The sequence below is a fragment of the Rhinopithecus roxellana genome, chromosome 7 (genome assembly GCF_007565055.1).
Source record: "Rhinopithecus roxellana isolate Shanxi Qingling chromosome 7, ASM756505v1, whole genome shotgun sequence".
Taxonomy (NCBI): Eukaryota; Metazoa; Chordata; class Mammalia; order Primates; family Cercopithecidae; genus Rhinopithecus; species Rhinopithecus roxellana.
This window is the reverse complement of record NC_044555.1, coordinates 53,041,606-53,065,314: the sequence shown is the minus strand read 5'-3', so window position 1 is coordinate 53,065,314 and position 23,709 is coordinate 53,041,606. Positions and strand designations below refer to the sequence as shown.

The 23,709-nt window shown below is 42.9% G+C and overlaps 1 protein-coding gene across 1 annotated transcript; it reads right to left on the bottom strand.

Moving 5' to 3' along the window:
- Nucleotides 1-9,005: 9,005 nt before the first annotated feature.
- Nucleotides 9,006-15,146, bottom strand: AWAT1 (acyl-CoA wax alcohol acyltransferase 1). Its single transcript, XM_010384133.2, has 7 exons — nucleotides 15,018-15,146; nucleotides 13,964-14,071; nucleotides 13,651-13,721; nucleotides 12,550-12,754; nucleotides 11,416-11,587; nucleotides 9,733-9,932; nucleotides 9,006-9,531 (listed from the first exon to the last, which is right to left on the bottom strand). Exons 1-7 carry the CDS (start codon nucleotides 15,091-15,093, stop codon nucleotides 9,377-9,379), a joined length of 987 nt encoding a protein of 328 aa, XP_010382435.2. The 5' UTR covers nucleotides 15,094-15,146; the 3' UTR covers nucleotides 9,006-9,376.
- Between the last annotated feature and the right edge of the window lie 8,563 nt (nucleotides 15,147-23,709).

Here is a 23,709-nt window from a genome sequence, read left to right as displayed (position 1 = left end):
AGGTCAAGAGATCGAGACCATCCTGGCCAACATGGTGAAACCCCGTCTCTACTAAGAATACAAAAATTAGCTGGGCATGGTGGCATCCGCCTGTAGTCCCTTGGGAGCCTGAGGGAGGAGAATCCCTTGAACCCAGGAGGCAGAGGTTGCAGTGAGCCGAGATTGCGCCACTGCACTCCAGCCTGGTGACGAAGTGAGACTGTCTCAAAAAAAAAAAAAAAAAAAATTTAAACTTAAACTTGCCTTACATTATTACAAACGCAATGCATTATCACTACACAAGGATCATAAAATACAGACAAGCAAGAACTCTGCGGGGCAGGCAAAGATTTATTAGAACCCAGAAAACAATAAACATGAAATAATTTGATAAATTAGGCTTTATCAAAAACTTGTAAAAATTGCTAGAAACAAATCTGCAATGCAGATTTTTTTTTTTTTTTTTTTTTTTTTTTTTGAGACGGAGTCTTGCTCTGTCACCCAGGCTGGAGTGCAATGGTGCAATGTCAGCTCGCGACAACCTCCGCCTCCTGGGTTCAAGCGATTCTCCTGCCTCAGCCTCCAGAGTAACTGGGATTACACACACCCGCCACCACACCCGGCTAATTTTTGTATTTTTAGTAGACACGGGGTTTCACCATGTTGGCCAGGCTGATCTCAAACTCCTGAAATGACGTGATCCGCCCGGTTTGGCCTCCCAAAGTGCTGGGATTACAGGTTTGAGCCACCGCACTGACCAGAAAAATTTCAAATAATTCATACAGCTGCTTCATCCTCAAGGATAGAGAGCATAATTCCCCACTCCTTAAGGGTGAACTATTGAGACTTCTTTCCAAAGAGCACAGAGTGGAAAAGGGGAAAAAGAGTAACTTTACGGTGGGGAAACTTGACAAACACTACCTCAGCTAGGTGATCAAGGTCAACAACAACTCTGATAAGTCTTGTTGATACTATGTGTCTTAGTTATAAGGTGATGACAAATGGCACTTTACTTCTGTGGTCTTCTTCCCTAAAACCCATAACCTCAGTCTCATCATGATAAAAAACATCAGACAAATTTCAACAGCAGGACATCCTACAATGTACTTGACCAGCATGCCTCAAAAGCGTCAAGGTCATTAAAAACAAGGAGAATCTGAAAAACCATCAAAGCCAAGGGGAGCCAAACACATAAAACCTTAATGTAATAGGATATCCTGTATGGGATCCTGGAACAGTAAAAGGACATTAGGTAAAAACTAAGAACATCTCTGAATAAAGTGTAGTTAATAATAATGTATCAATGTTGGTTCATTAATTGTAAAAACTATACCATACTAGTGTGAGATGTTAACAATAGGGGAACTGTGCTATCTCAATTTTCAGTAAATCTAACACTATTCCAAACAATAAAGTCTATGAAAGCACAAACAAAACTTTGCTCATCAAAAGAGACCATTACTGGCTGGGCGCAGTGGCTCATGCCTGTAATCCCAGCACTTTGGGAGGCCAAGGCAGGTGGATCACCTGAGGTCAAGAGTTTGAGAGACCAGCCTGGCCAACATGGCAAAACCCCATCTCTACTAAAAATACAAAACTTAGCTGGGTGTGGTGGTGGGATCCTGTAGTCCCAGCTACTCGGGAGGCTGAGGCAGGATTGCTTGAACCCAGGGGGTGGAGGTTGCAGTGAGCCAAGATCGTGCCATTGCACTTCCAGCCTGGGAGCAAGGCTCCATCTCCAAAGATAAAAAAAGAGAGAGAGAGACCATTACCACATGAATAGACAAACCAGTGACTGGGAGAAAATATTTGCAAAACATCTGTCTGACAAAGTGCTGGTATCTAAGATGTATAAAGAATTCCTGCTAACACTCAAGAATGAGAACACAAACAGCCCCACAAAATAGGCAAAAGATATAAACAGATACTTCAAAAAAGAAGATATATTTATTAGTGGCCAAGCATGGTGAAAAATATGATCAACATTATTAGTCATCAAAGAACTGAAAATTAAAACCACCATGGGATACTATTACACACTCTCCAGAACAGCTAAAACTAAAAGGACTGATAATGCCAAATGTTGGTGAGAGTGTGAAACATCCAGAAATTTCCTACATTGTTGATGGGAGTGTAAAATGGTACAAACACTTTTGGAAAGAGTCTGTTAGATTCTTATATAAGTAAACATACACCTATCCTATGACCCAGGAATTATATTTCTAGGTATTTACCCAAGACAAATATATGGCCATATAAAGATGTTTACAGTAGGTTTACTTTTTTTTTTTTTTTTTTTTTTTGAGACAGTGTCTCACTCTGTCACCCAGGCTGGAGCACAGTGGCATGATCGTGGCATACTGCAGCCTCAACCTCCCGGGGTCAATTGATCCTCCCACCTCAGCCTCTCGAGTGGCTGGGACTACTGGAGCTTGCCACCACACCTTGCTAATTTTTCTTCTGTAGAGATAAGGTCTCATTTTGTCGGCCAGGCTAATCTTGCACTTTTGGACTCAAGCAGCCCTCCCACCTTGCCTTTTGAAAGTGCTGGGATTACAGGCATGAGACACTGCGACCGATGGCTTAAATAAAGTCCACCATAAAGAAGATTAGAGAGTCACTATTCATACCTTGATGTATATCCTTCCAGATCCTTTCTTATGCACAGATACAAGAGGCATTGTAAACTTACTTTGGCCAAATGCTGAATGGCCAACTTTTTTCCTTCCAATTTTTGTTTTAGGTTAGGGGGTACATGTGCAGGTTTGTTACATGGGTAAATTATGTGTCACTGCGGTTTGGTGTACAGATTATTTCATCACCCAGGTAGTAAGCATAGTACCTAATAGGTAGTTTTTTGATCCTCACCCTCCTCCCCTCCACTCTCAAGTAGGCCCTGGTGTCCGTTGTTCCCTTCTTTGTGTCCATGTGTATTTAATGTTTAGCTCCCACTTATAAGTAAGAACACACAGTAGTTGGTTTTCTGTTCCTGTGTTAATTCGCTTAGGATAATGGCTTCCAGCTCCATGCATGTTGCTGCAAAGGATATGATTTTATTCTTTTTAATGGCTGCATTATACTCAATGGTGTATACATACCACATTTTCTTTATCCAATCCACCATTGAAGGGCATCTAGGTCAATTCCATGTCTTTCTTATTATGAGTAGTGCTGTGATGAATATACACGTGCATGCGTCTTTTTGGTAGAATAATTTCTATTCCTGTGAGTATATACCCATTAGTGGGATTGCTGGGTAAAATGGTAGTTCTGTTTTAAGTCCTTTGAGAAATCTCCGAACTGTTTTCCACAGTGGCTGAGTGAATTTCCATTCCCACAGCGTGTAAGTGTTCCCTTTTATCTGTAACCTCGCCAGCATCTGTTATTTTTTGACTTTTTGATACCAGCCTGAATGGCCAAGTTTTAAAGTCAATATTCAACTGAAGTTCAGGATGAAGTTGAATATCAATATCTATTTTAGCATGAATCCCTGGTATATTAGAATAAATCTGAAACTTTATTAAAAAATAAATATTATTACAACTTAAAATTTTTGGTAGCAATTTTTAAGAAATTTGACCTTGCAGCGAAGGAACTATAATGTGTCAGCATTGTGAGCAGCATGATTGTTTTTGCACTCACTGTTTTGTACATTTTCCATGTTAAATAAATGTTTACTTTCAGATGAAGTCAATGGAAGAGCACAATTCGTGGCCTAAATGGAATTAGTTAATTAAAAATTAAATATAGTTCCTAGAAGTTATTTCTAGTGTTGTTAAGACTAGTACATCAAACAATTCTGTAAAGATTAGAATTGAGATATAATTTAATTTATTTTTTTTTTTGAGGCAAGGTCTCACTCTATCTCTCAGGCTGGAGTGCTGAGGCATGATCACAGCTCACTGCAGCCTCAAACTCAAGCCATCCTCTCACCTCAGCCTCCCAAGTAGCTGGGACCACAGGCGTGCACCACTATGTTGGGCTAATTTTTGTAGAGATAAGGTCTCATTATGTTGCCCTGGCTGGTCTCAAACTCCTGGGCTCAAGCAATCCTCCCATCTCAGCCTCTCAGAGTGTTGGGATTACAGGTGTGAGCCATTGCACCTGGCTGGAATATTACCTATGATGTGAAAGTGATCTTCTTATGTCCCCCTTATACAACATGGAGTATCTTATGTACTGACTATTTGTGTTCTCCACCCTATGATTCTTATGTTAATATTCTAACCCCCAAGTGTGGCAGTATTTGGAGATGGGACCTTTAAGGAAGTAACTGAGGTTAAATTAGATCATAAGGATGGGGCTCTTATCTGATAGGATTAGTGTCCTTACAGAAAGAGACACCAGAGAGCTCCCTCTCACTTTCTCACCAAGTGCATTCACCGAGGAAAGACCATATGAAGTCCTAAAAGCAAGAAGGGTGGCCATCTATGAGCCAGGAAAATGCCCTTACCAGGAACCAAACTTGCTGGCACCTTAATCTTGGACTTCCCAGCCTCTAGAACTATGGGAAAATAAATTTTAGTTGTGTAAGCCATCTACTCTGTGGTATTTTATCATAGGAGCCCAAGCCGAGTTGTACAGAGTACATTGGCCAAATTCAGTGACTTTGCCTAGAATTTATTACACCTACACTCACACCCACACACACCCCTGGGTTTTATCGTATATATGTTCTAATTAATTGGTTAACTCTCCTGTAACTTTTAAAGCTTTTCATGTAGGAATATAATTAATTTATTTTCTTATTAGTAAAAACATTTAAAAGTGATTAGTTTTTCTTTCAGGACCAATCTGTCAGAAACCCACACATTTTTAAAATAAATTATTTATTTTGGATTAATTTTACAGAAAAACTGCAAAGGTGATGCACGGAGTCCCCAAATACCTCTCGTTCAATTTCCCCTAATGTTAACATCTTACCATGGCACATTTTTCATAACTGAGACATTGACATTAGTACATTACTATTAATTAAACTCCAGACTTTATTCAAATTTCACCAGTTTTTCCACCAATATTGCTTTTTTCTGTTCCAGGATGCAATTCAGGATAGCACATTGCATTTAATCATCATGTCTCCTTAGTCTCCTTTGGTCTGTTAACAATACATCTTTCCTTGTTTTCATGACTTAAATGATTTTGAAGTCCTAGTCAGGTATTTAGTGAAATATTCCTCAATTTGGGCTTCTTTGGTATTTTTGTCGTAATTAGACTAGGTTCTTGGGACTGGAGAATAGCACAGAAGTGAAATACCCTTCTCATCACAAGATACCAACATGATTTATCACTTGTGATGTTGTAATCGCCCAAGGGGCTCACCTTGCCTGCTGCCTAGACAGAGCCAGTTCATCAAGAGAGGGGAACTGCAATAGAGAAAGAGTAATTCACACAGAGCCAGCTGTACGGGAGGTCAGAGTTTTATTATTACTCAAATCAGTCTCCCTGAGCATTCAGGGAGCAGAGTTTTTTTGTTTTGTTTTTGTTTTTGTTTTGAGATGGAGTCTCACTCTGTCACCCAGGCTGGAGTGCAGTGGCGTGATCTCACCTCACTGCAACCTCTGCCCCCCAGGTTCAAGTGATTCTCCTGCCTCAGCCTCCGGAGTAGCTGGGAATACAGGCTCCTGCCACCACGCCTAGCTAATTTGTGTATTTTTAGTAGAGATGGGGTTTCACCATATTTGCTAGGCTGGTCTTGAACTCCTGACCTCGTGATCCACCCACCTCAGCCTCCCAAAGTGCTGGAATTACAGGCATGAGCCACCACACCCAGTCAGGGAGCAGAGCTTTTAAGGATAACTTGGTGGGTGGAGGGAAGCCAATGAGCCAGGAATGCTGATTGGTCAGAGATGAAATCATAGGGAGTCGGAGCTGTCTTCTTGCACTGAGTCAGTTCCTAGGTGGGGGCCGCAAGATCAGATGAGCCACTTTATTGATCTGGGTGGTGCCAGCTGATCCATCAAGTGCAGGGTCTGCAAAATATCTCAAGCACAGATCTTAGGAGCAGTTTAGGAGGGTCAGAATGTTGTAGCCTCCAGCTGCATGACTCCTAAACTGTAATTTCTAATCTTGTGGCTAATGTTAGTCCTACAAAGGCAATCTAGTCCCCAGGCAAGAAGGAGGTCTGCTTTGGGAAAGGGCTGTTACCGTCTTTGTTTAAACTATAAACTAAGTTTTTCCCAAAGTTAGTTCAGCCTACGCCCAGGAATGAACAAGGACAACTTGGAGGTTAGAAGCAAGATGGAGTCAGTTAAGTTAGATCTCTTTCATTGTCTCAGGCATAATTTTGCAAAGGCGGTTTCAATATTAACCTTGATTGCTGGGTTAAGGTAGTGTTTGCCTGGTTTCTCTGCTGAAAAGTATTATTAGGTTGGGGCAAAAGTGATTGCATTTTTGCCAATAAAATGGTTTTTCACTTCCCATACTCCATTCTTTGGAATAGAATTGCTAAATCTAGCCCACACTTGGGGGTGGGGAGGGGATTAAGTTCTACCTCCTGAGGGGACATATCTACATATATTATTTGTAATTCTTCTGTAAAGATTTGTCCCTTTCCCACTATTTATTTGTTTACTCATTCATTTATATCAATATGGAATCATGTATATATAATTTATACTTCAGATTATAATTCAACACTATGTTACTTATGTTATTTGTCTTATTGCTCAAATTGTTTCAACTTTGGCCATTGAGAGCTTTTTCAGGTTGCTCCTATGTCCCCTTGACACACCACACCTGCCTCAGGTGTTTTCTGAGCACTTCTTTGCTTTCTGGTGCTTGAAGATGCTCCAGGATGATCTTGTATTTGCATACATTTTTATGTACGATATTCACATTCCATTTATTCCTTCCAACATGTTCTATTATTGCCTCTAAATTTATTTTCTGAGCCAGTTGTCAGGAGAATATTTTTTATTCCAATTCAGCTGTGGACTCTAATTCTACCTTAATTATTTATTTCTAAGTTTGCTGTATTGTATCCTGTGATTATACTAGGTAGAATTTCTGCCTTTTGCATCCTAGTTAAAAGTACTTTTATTTTCAAATACATAAATAATGGCTGTGAATGATTCATGTACACTTGTAAAGACAATGTAATTCCCTGTCCTGTTCACTAAGTCCTTATCATTTGAAAGCCTAGTCTACATTATTTATTGTATTATTCAGCTCTGTACTTTCCAGCCTTATCGCAAATCAATCCCTACCAACAAGGCTATAGAAGAATGAAGGAAGGAGTAACTCATTCGGTCTGGTGAAGGCTTCACTGGGAAGGTGAGATTTGATGTAGTCTTAAGAGATGAGCGCGATCGCAGCTCACTGCAACCTCTGCCTCCCAGGTTCAAGTGATTCTCCTGCCCCAGCCTACTGAGTAGCTGGGACTACAGGCATGCACTACCACACCCGGATAATTTTTGTAATTTTGATAGAGATGGGGTTTCACCATTTTGGCCAGGCTGGTCTCGAACTCCTGACCTCAGGTGATCCTCTCGCCTTGGCCTCCCAGAATGCTGGGATTATAGGCATGAGCCACCGCGCCCCCACGGAATTATTTTTTTCTGTGCAATAGTCATTAACATCTAAGGAACATTATTGGCACCCAGAGTAAAATTTAGGATTTTTTGGTGGAGGTATTGTAGGAACAGTAAAGGATTTAAGCAGGGGAATGACAAGTCAGATATAAGTTTTAGCAAGATTGCCCTGGAAATAGTATGAGGATGGGTTGATTAAAGAGGGCTTTTCTAGAGAGAGTGGAGATAGTCTTGGAATGCTGAAGGCTTTGACTAGATTGTGACTGTAGAAGGGGAGAAGGGGACAGGTTGGATTAATATGAAGGTGGTAAAATTGATACAATTTGGTGATAAGTTATGAAGTTGGGAGAAGGACAATGACTCAACTGGTATTGGGTATGTTGAGGTTGAGGTGCTTGTTGGAGATCGGTAAATTGGATTTATCGCGCTCTTTGCTTATGAGGAAAATCTGGGTTAGAAATAGATGTCTCAGACGTGAAACAGTAGAATGTGAGAGAAGAGGATGGGACTCTACCAAGACCCAATATTTAAAGGTTAAGCAAAGGGAAAAAAAAGCTAGTAGTCTAAATGGTCTTTTAACTTTTGGTCATTTGCTGTGTTTTTAAGTGTCTCTTGTTGGCTGCCTCGTGAAGGAAGAGACATCTGTGTTTTTATTTATTCTTTTAAGATTCTCAGAATACAACTTTAAGAAAAACTTTTATTTATTTATTTGTTTGTTATTTATTTATTTATTTATTTATTTTGAGATAGAGTCTCACTCTGTCTCCCAGGCTGGAGTGTAGTGGTGCCATCTCGGCTCACTGCAACCTCCGCCTCTTGGGTTTAAGCAATTCTACTGCCTCAGCCTCCCGAGTAGCTGGGACTACAGGTGTGTGCCACCATGCCTGGCTAATTTTTGTATGTTTAGTAGAGACGGGGTCAGGCTGGTCTTTAACTCATGACTTCAAGCAATCCACTTGCCTTGGCCTCCCAAAGTGCTGGGATTACAGGCGTGAGCCACCGCGCCCGGCAAGAAAAACTTTTAAACAGAATTTAGTAAGGCTTTAAAACATAGATATCAAGTGTATTCCCCACAGTAGGCTATGAGGATGGTTGCAAGTGCCCTGGGACTATGAAGTCAGAGGATCATTATGACAAGGTGACTTATGGGAAATGCCCGTGCCAACTAAAAAACGATCCTGAGTACCTTTTATCTATCCTAAAGGCATGCTTGTCAGTGGTGTGAGCATAAGATAAGCCTTTATATCTGGAGATGGCAGAGGACCACACAAAAACTTGTACATACATGAGTATTTAAAGTAGTACTATTCATAACAGCTAAAAAGTGGAAATGACCCAAGTGTCCATCCAGTGGTGAATGGATAAACAAATGTAGTATACCTATATACAATGGAGTGTTGTCCAGCTATAAGAAGGAATGAAACACTAATACGTGCTACAGCATGGATAAACCTTGGAAACGTTATGCTAAGAAGCCAGCCACAAAAGACCACATATTGTATTATTCCATTTATATAAAATGTTCAGAATTGGCAAATCCACAGAGACAGAAAGTAGATGGTTGCCCAGGGGCTGGGGGAATACGCAGTGACTGCTAATGTGTCCCAGGGGACTCAAATGATGACCAGGCATCAGGCCCCAGCATAAGGGGCAGTAGGATGCCTTCCTTTGAGGAATGACTGTGTGCAGCTCTTCAGAAAGAATTCCTGTAAGGGCCCTGTGGCAAGAAGGCAAAGAAGGAATTCCTCATGTCCTCCCCTACCACATATAACCTCCCTCATCTCCTGCCTCTCTTTGGTTAGTGGCAGGCGAGTCTCTTCTTCAAGGCAGGCACTTCTGTGCTCCTGGGCATGCAGTACCTTCATTCACAGGAAAAACAGCTTTTGGGTGTCTGAGCAGCCATAGTGAGTCTTATGCTGGTCAAACAGTTTGTGCAGAGCATCCATATAAAGTGCGTGGTATTTGTCCACCATCTCCTGGCTTGGGTTTTCAATTTGGGGCAGTGGCAGAGGCTCCCCAACTGCCAAGATAGATGGGAAAAAAGAAAAGGAAAGTGTTAGAACCTCCTCTTCCTTTAACCTCCCTCTCCTACCTTTGGCCTAACTCTCGCATCCCAAATCAGCTCCCACCTTCCCCTTTGCTGCCATCTTCTTTGGTGGGGCCAGGCTGAGGTTGAGGTTGAGAAACCTGAGGTGGCATTGGGGCTGAGAGTGGCACTCACCCACAGTGACAATAGGCCTGGAGTATGGCAGGAGCCCAGTGGAGCCTTGACAGAAGCTTTGTCCGTAGAAGACACAAAAGTAAAAACCAAAGATACGGCGGAAGCAGCTCTGGAACTTGTACATCCTGCTGTCCTTATGGAACAGCACCTGATCATACACCTCAGTTTCCCCAAAAGTAAAGGTGGGGACCAGATGAGCCCTGTAGGAAAACTCCAATTTATTTTCTAAACACAGTCTAGGATGAGACCCACCCTAGAAGAACATTTGTTTGCTTGCCAGGCCCTCATCTATTTTGGTGAAATCCTGGTGACACAAAGCATTTTTTCTTGCACTAAACAGGGTTTCCCTATTTAATGTCTCTTGTCATGAAATTTTCAAGGCCAGTGAGAGTGCTGTCTCTGGGCCAGGATTACAAGGGCAAGATATAGCGGGGTGGGGGGGTGGTCAGGGAAGCAAGAGAAGTTGAGCAGAGATCCCCAGAAAGACCCATATCATGAAAAGTTTCCAGAAGGTGTCAAGGAGGGGAATATCCAACTCTGTTTCTATTAGTGAAAAGCACAGAGAAGATGACAGTAATTTTGCACAGATGCCCATACTTTATGTGATATGCCCTTCACCCAAGGGGGCGATGCGTAAGGTATTCTGTCCTTGGGTTATAGGATTAGAGCAGAGAAAAGTTGTTTCCCTTCCACAGACCATGAGAATCCACCCTGAACAGTGCCCTGGGTAGTCAGGCTCAAATTCCATGAGGGAGAGAAGAGTAAATCTCTCTTACACAAATCTTGGTGACTTGCTAATAACAATCTCTCAGCACTTTGACACATGTTACATTACTGGTTCCTCACAGCAAAGGCCGTGGAGGGCACAGTGGAGGATGCAGAAGTACAGGTTCAGAAAGGGATGGTCACTCAGGCAGTCAGTGACTGGCAGGACCTGGACTAGAACCCAGGACTCCCAACTCAGAGTGCTCTTCCCTACATGATACTTCCAACTGGTGAACAGGCCCGTCAGGCAAGGTCCTTGGAAGAAATACTCCCCTCTTCTCTAGGTCTGCAATAGGACAATTCTCCCTGTGTCCAGAGAGCTGGCCTGCTGACCCAATGGGGCACTCTACAGCTCCAGCCCTAGGTCCCTAAATCACAGTGACTAACATTTATTGATCTCTTATAGTGTGCCAGGGACGTGGTAAGTGTTCTGTGGGGATAAATTCATTTAAAGCCCACAATCACCCTATGGAGTAGGTACAGTTCTTAGCCACATCATTAAGATGAAAAACACCAAGGCTCAGAATGGTTAAGGAACCTGTCCCAGAGTGCACAGTCATGGAACCAGGATTTTAAATCAGGCTCCTGACTCCCAATCCTGCACACATACTCATTATACTGTACTGCCCCATGCACTTACCATTAGCAGACTGGTGTAGATATCAGTATTGATAGAGATAATGTGGGTGTCATCTATATGCCAGCTTTGGCCCGGTTCCCTTGATATTGAACCTAGGTTTATGGTTTGACCTCTTAGAAACTAGTCGAGCTAGCTCAGAAGGACTGGATGACCCATCTTTCTTACTTGGTAGTATGTTCCTTGAGGGCAAAATTCACATCTGATTCATCCTGGCCTCACCTACAAGGTCATGCTGCTCAGGGAACACCATGCACTGCCCCTCTGGGGGGAACACCTACCCATGCTGGAGGGCTGTGCGCACGAACCCCTTGCGCTTCTGGAGGATGAGGGTGGTGGTGTTGGGCACACTTTGCAGGGCCTCACCCACACCTCCCACTACAATGCCCACGAGGTTGCCAGTGCTATGGCTCAGCAGATAGTCGATGGCTGGCTGGCTCACGGAGCACACACCTAAAGAGAATCAAGGAGCAAAATGATCAGGAGAGGAGAAAATTGCTAAGCGAGAACACTCTATTCTCTGCTCTTCACTGGCTTGTTCCCATAGTTCCTAGGAGGAGAGGAGCAATGAGATGGTACTAAAGAGTGTGAAGAAGAAAAGGTTGTTGACAAACAGAATAGCTCATGTTGAGGCAATATCTTCATTTTGCAGGAGGCACTGAGTCAAAACTGGTAGGAAGGTTTTCAGTGGGATAACCAGAAGGACTTTCTGAATCCCATGTATAATGGTACCCTTTTTTTTTTTTTTTCCATTAAGAGAAACAGCTATTATTTATTGAGCATATACTCTGTGGCAGGCATTGTGTCAAGTTCTTTTTTTTTTTTTTTTTTTTTTTTAAGACAGAGTTTCGCTCTGTCACCCAGGCTGGAGTGCAGTGGTGTGATCTCGGCTCACTGCAACCTCTGCCTCCTAGGTTCAAACGATTCTCCTGCCTCAGCCTCCTGAGTAGGTGGGATTACAGGTGCCCACCACCATGCCCGGCTAATTTTTGTATTTTTAGTAGAGATGAGGTTTCCCCATGTTGGCTAGGCTGGTCTCGAACTCCTGACCTCAGGTGATCCACCCACCTCAGCCTCCCAAAGTGCTGGGATTACAGGCGTGAGCCACCACACCTGGCCAGTGTTGAATTCTTTACTTGCATCATCTCACTTAGTCATCATCCCACAACTGAGGTCAGACTGTTTTCATCCGCACCACTTTATGGATGAGGAAACTGAGGATAGTTTGCTCAAGACCATGTAAGTGGCAGAGCTAGGTTCGATCCCAGGCAGCTTAGCTCTAGAACATATGCTTTTGACTAGTATGCTACAATGACATGGGGGCGGGGGTTGGGGAGGAGGGGATGGGATTTAAAAGGGTGCATTTCCAAGCAGAAACGTGGACCAGAAGCTCCAGTAAGTATGGTCAGAAGCACCTTTGGCCATGAGGTACTCCCTAACAAAGGGGATCTTGAAGAACCAGGACAGCGTGGCCAAGTGAGGAGTGATGCCTGGGAAAGTCTTCGAGAAGCCTGTGGCCTCAGTGCAGAAGTTGCAGAAGGCACCAAAGGTCAGGAGGCCGTGGGGGTGAACCCCCATGAGGTAGTTGTGCTCAGATGACAGGTCCTTTGTCTTCAGGATCTGCAGCCATGGAGAGAAATGCCAGAGGTGGTGGAATGAGATTACATGGCAGAAACAAGGGTGGTGACACTTCAGGGATCAGGGTGCTCTCTAAAGCAGAGCTTTCCAACAGATTTTCTGAATGGGTTTCAGGAGGGCTGAGATACTGGTCTCTGAGGCCATTGGACAACAACCTGGGACAGCTAGAACTGCCAGATCTCCTGCCTGTGGCTAGAAGTAGCCTCAGCCATCTATGTCAGTGTGTTTTGTGCAAGTTATCATTGTCTATGAACACTTTTGTGAAAAAGATCAGGAAGCTTGGCTCTAAAAGTCGGGGCAGTGTTTGTTGTATACTCCAAAGAGAGCCCTGAGGATCAGCATAGCAGTACATTTCTGGAACCTCTTCCTGGAATTGTTTCCCGCCAATCCCCTTCCAGTGCCTGTCTAAGTAACTTGTATTGAACTTGGAAAACCCTGCTTAGATATCACCATGTCTGTGAAGCCTTATCCCCCATCTGAACTACTTCTGTACCTTGTGCCAAACAAATAATATACTTTATACTAATGTCCTCCCCATTAGATGTGAGCTCCTCGATGGCAGAGAATTGCATCCTACTCATTTCCCTGTACTGCTAACGTGGTTCAGAGTACATTTTCAATCCATGCTTATTAAACTGATCTGAACTGTGCTTGCCTTCTGCCTGTGTCAGCTGGCAGGTGATGCCAAGGGTGTACAAAGTTTCCTAGCAGAGTATGGAGTGCTCAGTAGAAATGTTGAATCTTGAAGTATATTTAGCATAGACTGAGACTTCCCTGGAATACTTGTCTTCCTTATGGACAACTCTGGTCATGTGGCATAAATGACTTTTGCCTCAGAGTTTTGGGAACTCTGAGGACACTGGGGAAGAGATACTTACCGTAATGGGGAAATAGTCCCTGATGTGGGTCCAGACACACCAGTTCCTTACCCAGGCCGAACGCCTGCCACCTGAGACAAAAGCAGTAGGGGATGATGTCAGTGTGTGCCACCCCATACATTCCACAGGCTCAGGGATTCCCTGGCATGGCTCTGCTAGAGAGGTGGGAAAGGAGGAGACCCTAGGATAGTCCTGTTTGGCCCAGCTCCTGTGGCTCTGAGAACTTGGATGAGGAGCCTGTGGTATGGCAAGTGGGACTCCCTGGCTGCAGGTTATGATGGAACATTCTTCTTTCTAGGTCTGTGAGTCTTACCTCGCTCTGGGGTCTTCCAGTCCAGGAACAACCAGGCAAGGTAAAGCGCTGGTAGCGGCCACAAGGATGTAAACAGCAAGTAGATGAACAATGGCTGCAAGATCCAAACTGATGAGGGACCAGGTTAGACCAAATTTGTGCTGCCAGCAGAACTTGACTATGCCCAGTCCCGTCACCAGCCCTCCACATTACCTAAGCCTCTGGTCCTGGCCCTCAGCACAATCCAGGTCCTGTTCGTCATCATCCATGTCTACTTGTCCTTCAAACTTTTCCTCCATCATCTACCATACAGAAGCCCTATTTCTCTGCCTACCTGTCATCCCTGTCCACCTGGTTCCCTGTACAGCCACTATCTCTGTACTCCTGCTCTCTACTTCCTACCAGTTTTTTTTCCCTCCTACCCCCATTTGGTAACCATCTTTTTCCTCTTGTCGCCTGTCTCCCTCCCTATCCATCATCCCTCATTAAGCCACTAGCCCACTCTCCCTCACCTCTACGCTATCCATATCTTCCTACACACTGCCCACCCAGCATCTGCATCCTTCTACTGTTTCCTATCCATGATGCTTGTCCTTTTGCTCATTCACCATTCTTTCCATGGACACTGTCTTCCCCCATGCAACCACCACCCCACTCCCCGAATAGACAACTCTATGGTTCAAACCAGGCTATACTTCTTTAAGTCTGGGATGCTAACGTTTTCTCTGTCCTATTCCCCATGATCATAAGGGAGCATTCCCTGGGCCTCACTTTTCCTCTCTAGATAGTAAGGATTAGGAAGGGGCTGAAATTAACTAGATCTACTCATATCCATCATGACCCTGTTCCGTCCCCCGCCCCTCCCCCTACATATTCTCACTGTCTCCTGGGGCTCTATCTCATTCTTCTCCAGGGCACTCATGGAACTCGAGACTCCTTGGTTTTACTCTCTAGTACAATCTTAGATGATGGAAAGGCTCGAGATGAGACTTCACATGGCCCTGAAAGTCACCCTAGATCTGGTCCTGGCTTCTGACTCTGGCTTCTTGCTATGCACTCTTGGGTCAATACTCACAGATGGCAAGGTAGCTCAAAGGCCACTGCAGAAGCATCAGACTCTGGAAGTGACTAGGCTGCTTGGAATGAGGCATGATTCTTGGGAGCCTGAGGGAGGCAGAGATCTCAGAACAGTGTTCCAACCAAAGGTGCCACCAGCCTCTGGAAGTTCACTTAATCGTGAATGCATATGACTATGAGGAGTTTGTACCTGCCCTCTTCCCTCTTGTCCTTCCCTGCCCCCCCACCCACTGCAGGGGCAGGTTCTGAAATACAAGGACTGCCCCGTGAGGTCTGGTCCAGCCCATTTGCCCTTTGACTGTCTTTCCTAGGATTATTAGCACATCAAGATGGAGAAAGGTGAGAATGACTGCCATGTAGTCGGAGTGACACAGGGACCTAGAGAAGGTGAAACCCCCTCACAGGCTACTCAGAAACTGCAGGGATTGTGACCTTAGGGAGATGACTGCTGAGAAGGGAGTTCTGGGGATTTGCGGTGTGGGGAGCACCTGGGATTTGGCCTTGGTTGCCCTGAAGCAGGCTGCTTTGGGGCTGCCCCACTTTTAAATTTTATTATAAAAATTTCCAAACACACAGAAAGCGAGAAGATGCAACAAATTTTTATCTTCATGTTCATCTTCAACAGCTATTAATATTTTTCCATACTTGTTTCATTTATCTCCCCACCTTTGTTTTCCTTGGAGGATTTTAAAGCAATTCTAAGATAGCATGTCATTTCACCCCTAAATGCATCACTGTGCATCTACAAAAAATACAGATGTTTTCTTCCATATCACCCTTAACAAATTTAATAATTCCTTAATAATATCTAATATCCAGTCCATATTTAAATGTCTTTCTATAGTTGGCCAATTTGAATCACATCCAAACAAGGTCCACTGGTTATATTTGGATGTTATGTGCCTTACGTGTCAGTCTCTTGCTCTTTGTCTGTCATGATAAAATAGAACCCAGATACAGAAAGCCACTTAAAACAAATGTATTGGTTAATGAATTATTGTAAGACAAACACCTTGTAACCACCACTTGGTGAAGAAGATGAACTTTTCTATCCACCCCAGGATGCTCTCCATGTGCCCCATTCCAGCCACAACCCACTTCCTCCTCCCAAAGTAACCATCATCTTGACATTCAGAGTCATCTTTTCCTTGCATTTCTATGGTTTTCTTACCTAAATGTACTTCCCTAATGACTGTGGTTTAGTCTTCCCCATTTTAAATATTGATTTGTCCTTGAAGTTTTCTCTCTCTTTTTTATTTTATTTATTTATTTATTTATTTATTTTTTTGAGGCAGGATCTCACTCTGTCACCCAGGCTGGAGTGTAGTGGTGCAAACACAGCTCACTGCAGCCTCAATCTCTGAGGCTTAAGTGATCCTCCAGTCTCAGCCTCCCGAGTAGTTGGGACTACAGGTATGCACCATCATGCCTGGCTAATTTTTTATTTTTTGTAGAGATGGGGTGTCACCATGCTGCCCAGGCTGGTCTTGAACTCCTGAGCTCAAGAAATCCTACTACCTCAGCCTCCCAAAGTGCTGGGATTACCAGCATAAGCCACCACACCTGGCCATTTTTACTTTTTATTTTGGAATAGTTTTAGATTTATGAGAGAGTTGCAAAGATAGTATAGAGAGTTCTCTATACCCTTCGTGTAGCTTCCCCTTTATGTTAACATCTTATTAACAATGGTATGTTTATCACAACTAAGAAACCAATATTGGTGCATTTATATTTACTAAACACCAAGTTTTATTTGTACTGTATCAGTTTTTTTCCACAAATGTCCATTTTCTGTCCCAGAATCCCATTGGAATCTCACATTGCATTTAATCATCTCTCCTTTGTCTCCTCCAATCTGTGACAGTGTCTCTGTTTTTATTTTATTTTATTTTATTATTTTTTTTAACCACATACTCAGATTGGGTTAGTTTCTCAAACTTTTTGAAGAGTTTAAGTCGGTTCCCATCCCTTTCCTTTCCTTATGCTTTAGCTGTTGAAGAGCCCACAGCATTTGACCTGTAGAATTTCCCACAGTTTGGATTTTGCTTATCTCATACTTACGGTGCTTCAGCATGTTCCTCTGTATTTCTTGCAGATTGATAGCTGGATTCAAAGACTATAGTGATTCAGATTTGATCCCTTTGTCAAGATCTTATTTTTCTTTTAATATACAACAATCTCCCTTCCTCCCCTCCTTTTTTTCCATTGCCACTGACTTAGTGAAGACTGTTTTTCTTTGGAGTAAGCCAGTCTTCCAAGCTTCCATGAGCAGGGGTGGGGTGTGGAGCGTGATTCCTAAGTGAGTCTCAAATACAGGCCAAAGTGGGAGGGGGTAGCAAAGCCCTCACTTCTCTCTTTGACTCTTGTTGTAACTTTATGCCCATTAAAGCAAACGTGGTTGTGTGTGTGTGTGGTTTTTGGTTTTGTTTTTTGCTTTTTCCACCTGAAGACTGCATGCCTCTAAAGAGATTGGGACCATATCTTATTTGTCAGTATGTCTGCTCTTAATGCCTGAAAGCCCTAGGGCCTCGGTGTTAAGAGAAGGATCAGTAAGTGAGGATCTTAGTTTGGGGGTCTATGGTTGGATGATTTCTTACATGTAATGAGATCACTAGAGTCCTATGGGGGCATATGTCCTGGGGACTTGAGTGGGGGATGAGAGGCCATACAGAAACAGAAGACAAGGAACACATTACAAAAGGGGAGAAGAAAGAATGAGAGAAAGGAAGGAAGGCAGGTGCTCACCTTTGAGGCACTTTGGCAAAAGAAAAAGTTCTGCCTACTTTGCCCTCCCACTCCAGGTCTTCCTGTTTACTGGAAACCAGCCTGGCCCTGGAGCAAATGTTAGCACTCAGGTCTTATGGCACCACTGCCCTACTGATGTGTTGACATCCCGTGGTTGAGGATGGAGACTCGCCCCTGACAATATGGAGGAGATTAGCACTCTGTCTTTCCAGAATAGAATATCCTGGGCCTACACCAACTCCCTCTCCATGCTCTCTCATCCTTGTAAATTGTCTCCTCCAGGAAGCAAGCTTCCTGGGTTAACTTTTAATAATGTGTGAATTCTCAGTTTTTCTCCTGTATTTCCTCCTGCCTCCCCTAGAAAAAAAAGGAAGTAAATTGTTGAGAAGAAACTTGAGCTAAGAGAGTTGATCTGTATATATATTTTTCTTTTTGGCACTAGATCCCACCCATCGCCTTAGTATTTTAATGTTTACAATGCCGTGGATCTCCACATGATAATATGTAACAAACTAAAGCCACTGTGTATATACATAATGACAGTATTTATATGCATTTGAAAGAAAAGTGTGCTGCAAGCATATTATTTATTCATTCTAAGCAAGGCTTGGGTCAGGTGGAGGTTTCTGGAATCGTTGTATAATTAAGTTATTCTTCCACTCCTCAGAGGTTTGCACCTCCAGGTTGGAAACAATGGCTTGCTTGCTTTTTTCCCAAAATGGAAATTTATTTCCTTTTATTTCTGATTATGAAAATAATCCATGTAAATCATAAAATTTTCAGAGCACTCAGAAAAGTATAAAGGGAACAAAAGTAATTCATAATCTCACTATCCAGAAATGACCACTGCTAACTGTTAACATCCTGGTATCTATCTTTCTTGACTTTTTGTCTATACAAATATAAGCATAGGTATAGTGTCACTGTTAAGAGTTCGGGTTCTTGAGTCCAACATATCTAAGTCTATATCTCAGCTCTGCCACTTAAGTGAACTATGGCAGATGATTTAATTTCTTAGTGCCTCCGTTTCCTCATAAGTAAAACAATAATTATAATAACCACATCACAGGGTTGTCATGTACTTAGAATAATTCATGTGAAGCACTTTGATCAGCACCTTGCTCATATATATGATCATATTAAAAACTCGATACATGTTAGTTATTACATATATTAACCAAAATGGGATTATATTCTATGTCCCATTTTGTAACCTGCTTTTTCACCCAAAAGTATATCGTGGACATTTTTCATGTCAATCTTCTTCTATAACATCATACATAGCATTTCATTGTATGGGTATGCTATAATTCATTTAACCAATCTCCTATTATGGAGGAAGCACTTATTTTTAGACCTGTCTCTTCCACACTCTGGTCAGATCTTTAGCTCTTTTAATGGTAGGTGAAAGGTCACTGATCAGAAACCCTCCTTTACTTGGAGCCTTCTCAGTGGCACTGCTATGTCCTCTCCCCCAGCACTTTCTAGGAGTTAGTGTGGTACAGAAAGTGAAATGCATTTTTTTTTTTTTTTTTTTTTGAGACAGAGTCTCACTCTTGTTGCCCAGGCTGGAGTACAATAGCATGATCTTGGCTCACTGCAACCTCTGCCTCCCAGGTTCAAGCGATTCTCCTGACTCAGCCTCCTGAGTAGCTGGGATCATGGGTATGTGCCACCACACCTGGCTAATTTTTGTATTTTTAGTAGAGATGGGATTTCACCATGTTGACCAGGCTGGTCTCGAACTCCTGACCTCAACAGATCCACCAGCCTTGACCTCCCAAAGTGCTGGGATTACAGGTGTGAATCACCGTGCCTGGCCTGTGAAATGCATTCTAAAGCTTCCATCAACCTGGGTATGTTCCAGGGATCAGGCAGCCAGGTCAGCAGAATCAGCCTCTCTCTCCAAGGAGATGACCATGTCTGAACAAAGGGCTTGATTTTCTTCTCCAAACAACTCAGGAAGCAAGCGCTGCGGTCTGAATGTGTCCTCCAAAGTTCATGTGTTAGAAACTGAATTCCAAATACAATGCTGTTAAGAGGTGGACCTTTAAGGGATAATTAATGTCATTATCACAGGAAGGGGCTAGTTATCATGGGAGTGGGTTCATTATCACAAGAGGGAATTCATTATAAAAGCGAGTTTGGTGCTTTCTCGCTCTTGCTCTTGCTCTTCTGCCTTCTACCATGGGATGACGCAGTAAGAAGACCCTCACCAGATGCAGGCCCCTTAAATTTGAACTTCTCAGACCCCAGAACTAGAAGAAATAAATTTATTTCTTTGTAAATTACCCAGTCTGTAGTATTCTGTTATGGCAACACAAAATTGTCTAAGATAGCGCGTTTCATGAAGGCCCCAGTATCCTACTAGACCTGGCAGGGCTGTTGTTTGGATTCACCTCAGTTAAACTGAGGAAATGTTTAAATGCAAGCTAAGTCCAGGGCTGAGGTGACGCCTGGAAAAATGGGATTTGTAAGTCCCATCACTGAGGTCAGCCTGTACCCAGGATAAACTAGGTAAGAAATCTGTGTTTCATCAGTGTCTTGGTTTCTAGGCTTTTCTATTGTTTTGTTTTCCTTTTGAGAAACATTCAGTCAGCTCACCTGAACTAATGATTAGCGTTTTACAACTTCCTAGGCCAGAGTGTCTGGGGCATCCAGGGATTTTCTTGGTATCTGGGTGGTCCTGGCCACCTTGCCTGAATTACATATTTTTTAAAAAAGTAATAGCTAAAAGAAAACCTGGGAATGTGGAGAACTGGTTGTTAGTAAGGACATGATCCTTTCCTTTTGTTTTTGTTTTCTTAATATGACATCAAGAAATTGTAGTAATAATAATCCTTGACTGATGACATACTTTCATTGTTTTATGAATGTCCTTCTTTTCTATCTATCCTATCTGTCCTTCTTTTCTGTCTATGTATCCATGTATCTATGTATCTGTCTATCTATCTATCTATCTATCTATCTATCTATCTACCTACCTACCTACCTACCTACCCATCTATCTTTATTGATTCAGGTTTTTCCAGTTGGAATTTCTCTCTGGAGCACTACACATGTAAAGTACTGTCTTGCCCCAGATCACAACTTAGCAGCTAGTTATCTGGCCTTGGCCTTTGCTTTCTTCTCTGAGAGCTGAAGGCATCTTCTTGATGCTACAGCTTTGGTAATAGAATTCTTCTTTCCCTTATCTTCAGTCCTTGGCCTGTAAGCATTCATCAGAGCAGATTCAAACTCTCAAGTGATTTCTGTCACAATAGGATGTGGGCAGCAAATAGCTAAAATAGGTCACAGGGGATGAAGAGGTGTCAACATTCTCCTAAGCCAATGTTTGGTCATATGAGGATCTAGGTATCAAGACGCAACTTGATGTTCTAAGATCTGGAAGGTCAGCAAGTGGGGAGGTCAAGGCAAAAATAAGCCAAGAGGGAAGGCCATTCCAAAAAGTGGCAAAGCCAGTGGAAACCACCCAGGCCTAGTCCTAGGTCAAAGATTAGTGGATATCAAAAGGGCAAGTGATCTTGGTCTCTCTGTCTGGGTGATTAGAACAATCAGACAGGAGTCTTGCCATTTTTGCACCTGCTTTGACATGCTGGGCCAGGCTGTCATGCAGTGTCACTGGCTAACCTCAGCTTATACCCAAGTTACCCTACCTGCCTCTGGCTTTCTTCCTTTTCCTTTTAAACATATTTTGGTGCAAAACAATTGGATGAATTCATGCTGTAGGGTGTGTGTGTGTGTGTGTGTGTGTGTGTAAATAACCAAGGTAGGGGTAGCAAAGATCAAGGATTTATTTAATGCAGTGTGATAGTTACAGGAGCAAACAATTGGATGAATTTGTGCTGTAGGGTGTGTGTGTGTGTGTGTGTGTGTGTAAGTAGCCAAGGTAGGGGCAGCAAATATTGAGGATTTATTTAATGCAGTGTGATAGCTGCAGGAGTGAAAACCATGGTGTGCAAAGAAAGAATCTGTCATATCACAGAGTGTGCCTAGGCAAATGCTATCTGGGAAGCTGCTTCCATTTCTCCAACATGACTGAACTGTGAGGGACTGAGAACCCATCAGTCTGAAGGGCAGTGGTTTATTGGCTGCAAACTCTCTGGGGCCTATGCACCCACCAGGGACTCTTTCTCATTCATTTTCAAGTCCAGGAATGGCTGCCTGCGCCCACTGGGTAACAGCCATTCATCTCATACATTATATCCTTCATAAGTAGTTAACCCCATTGCCCCTTAATGTTTCTAGAAGATCTTAGTTTCCCACTCTTTTTACCTTTGGTGTCAGAGACACTACAAGAGACATAAAGAATCATAAAACTGGGCCGGGCGTGGAGACTTGTGCCTGTAATCCTAGCACTTTGGGAGGCCGAGGCAGGTGGATCACTTGAGGTCAGGAGTTCAAGACCAGCCTGGCCAATATGGTGAAACCCCATCTCTACTAAAAATACAAAAAATTAGCTGGACATGGTGGTGGGCACCTGTAATCCCAGCTACTTGGGAGGCCGAGGCAGGAGAATCACTTGAACCTGGAGATGGAGGTTGCAGTGAGCTGAGATCACGCCATTGCACTCCAGCCTGGGTAACAAGAGCAAAATGCCATCTGAAAAAAAAAAAAGGAATCATAAAATTTTTCATCTTACCTTCTGGGAGAAGTAGCTGGTGTGGCTTGACGTTTCCAAGGCCTCATCTTTATCTTCTAAGAGATGGCATACTTGCCAAAGTTACTGTAGCTGCTGGGGCTGTGGGTGGAGAGGGATGCCCTTCACTGCAGGGTAGTGGGGAATTACATCAACTTTTACTGTCCTTAACCTGTTCTCAAAACTAAACTAAACTTAGTGTATGGTTTATTCAGCCTCTGGGAATGAGAAAAACATCTTTTATGCCCCAGAGCTGTGACCTGTTTACATAGAGGAGGCAGGGAGACCTAGAAAGAGTCAAGACCTACAAGCTGAGCCCGAGGTTGCAAACTCAAGTGTCTCTAGGGATCGGAGATAATAGCGATGAGGGAACCAGGCTGAGAGTTGTAATAGGGAATGGTGGGGACTTTGCTGACCCAGAGAGGGTGTGTTCCTTCTAAAGGCCTTCAAATTTAGTTTCTCCAACTTTTCTTAGAAAAACTTCAAACATACAGGAAGGTTGAAAGAATAGCATAATAAACAACTGTATATCATCTACCTCTGAAATTCAACAATATTGTGCATATTTATTTTATCTCTCTGTACATATATGCATATGTACATGTGTACATGTGTACATGCATATATGTATGTATGTGTGTCTTGTTTTTCTGAACCATTTCAAATTTAAAAACAACCATAACTGTGCTGTCCACATAAAACATAACTACAAACAGATTTAGCCCAAGGGCTGCTAATTTGTTACCACTGGGGAAGGGCTGGTATGAGGTGCATAGACCAAGTGTCGGGTGCCAAGAGGAAGTCCTGGTAGTGCAATCAATAGCCGAGAGATCTGGCGTGCAACAAGGGGTGGATTAGCAGAAACAGGCATGGCCTTCTGGCTCCTTCCCTATCTTCTTGTTTCTGAAAAGAATATGTAATGCTTTTCAGATCTACTAGGGATTTCTTATCTTTTCCTTTTTGTGTTAATTATGAAATATATCATGCATATAAAAGAGTTGAAAGAATAATATGCAAATATATGTGTGTCTGCCCTCTGACTTAAGAAATAGATGCTGCCAGTAGTTTCTAAGGCCCCTGTGTGCCTCTTCCTATTCTCGTTCCCCTGTACCCTCCCCTACCATGAGTAACTGATGTGTTTGTCTATCATTCCCTTGATTTTATTTACAGTTCCATTGCATATGTATGTCTTCCTAAACAATAAAACATTTAGGTTTGTCTGCTTTTGGCATAGAAACATTACACACACACACATACACACACACACACACAGTATTCTTCTGTTACTTGATTGTTTTCACTCAAC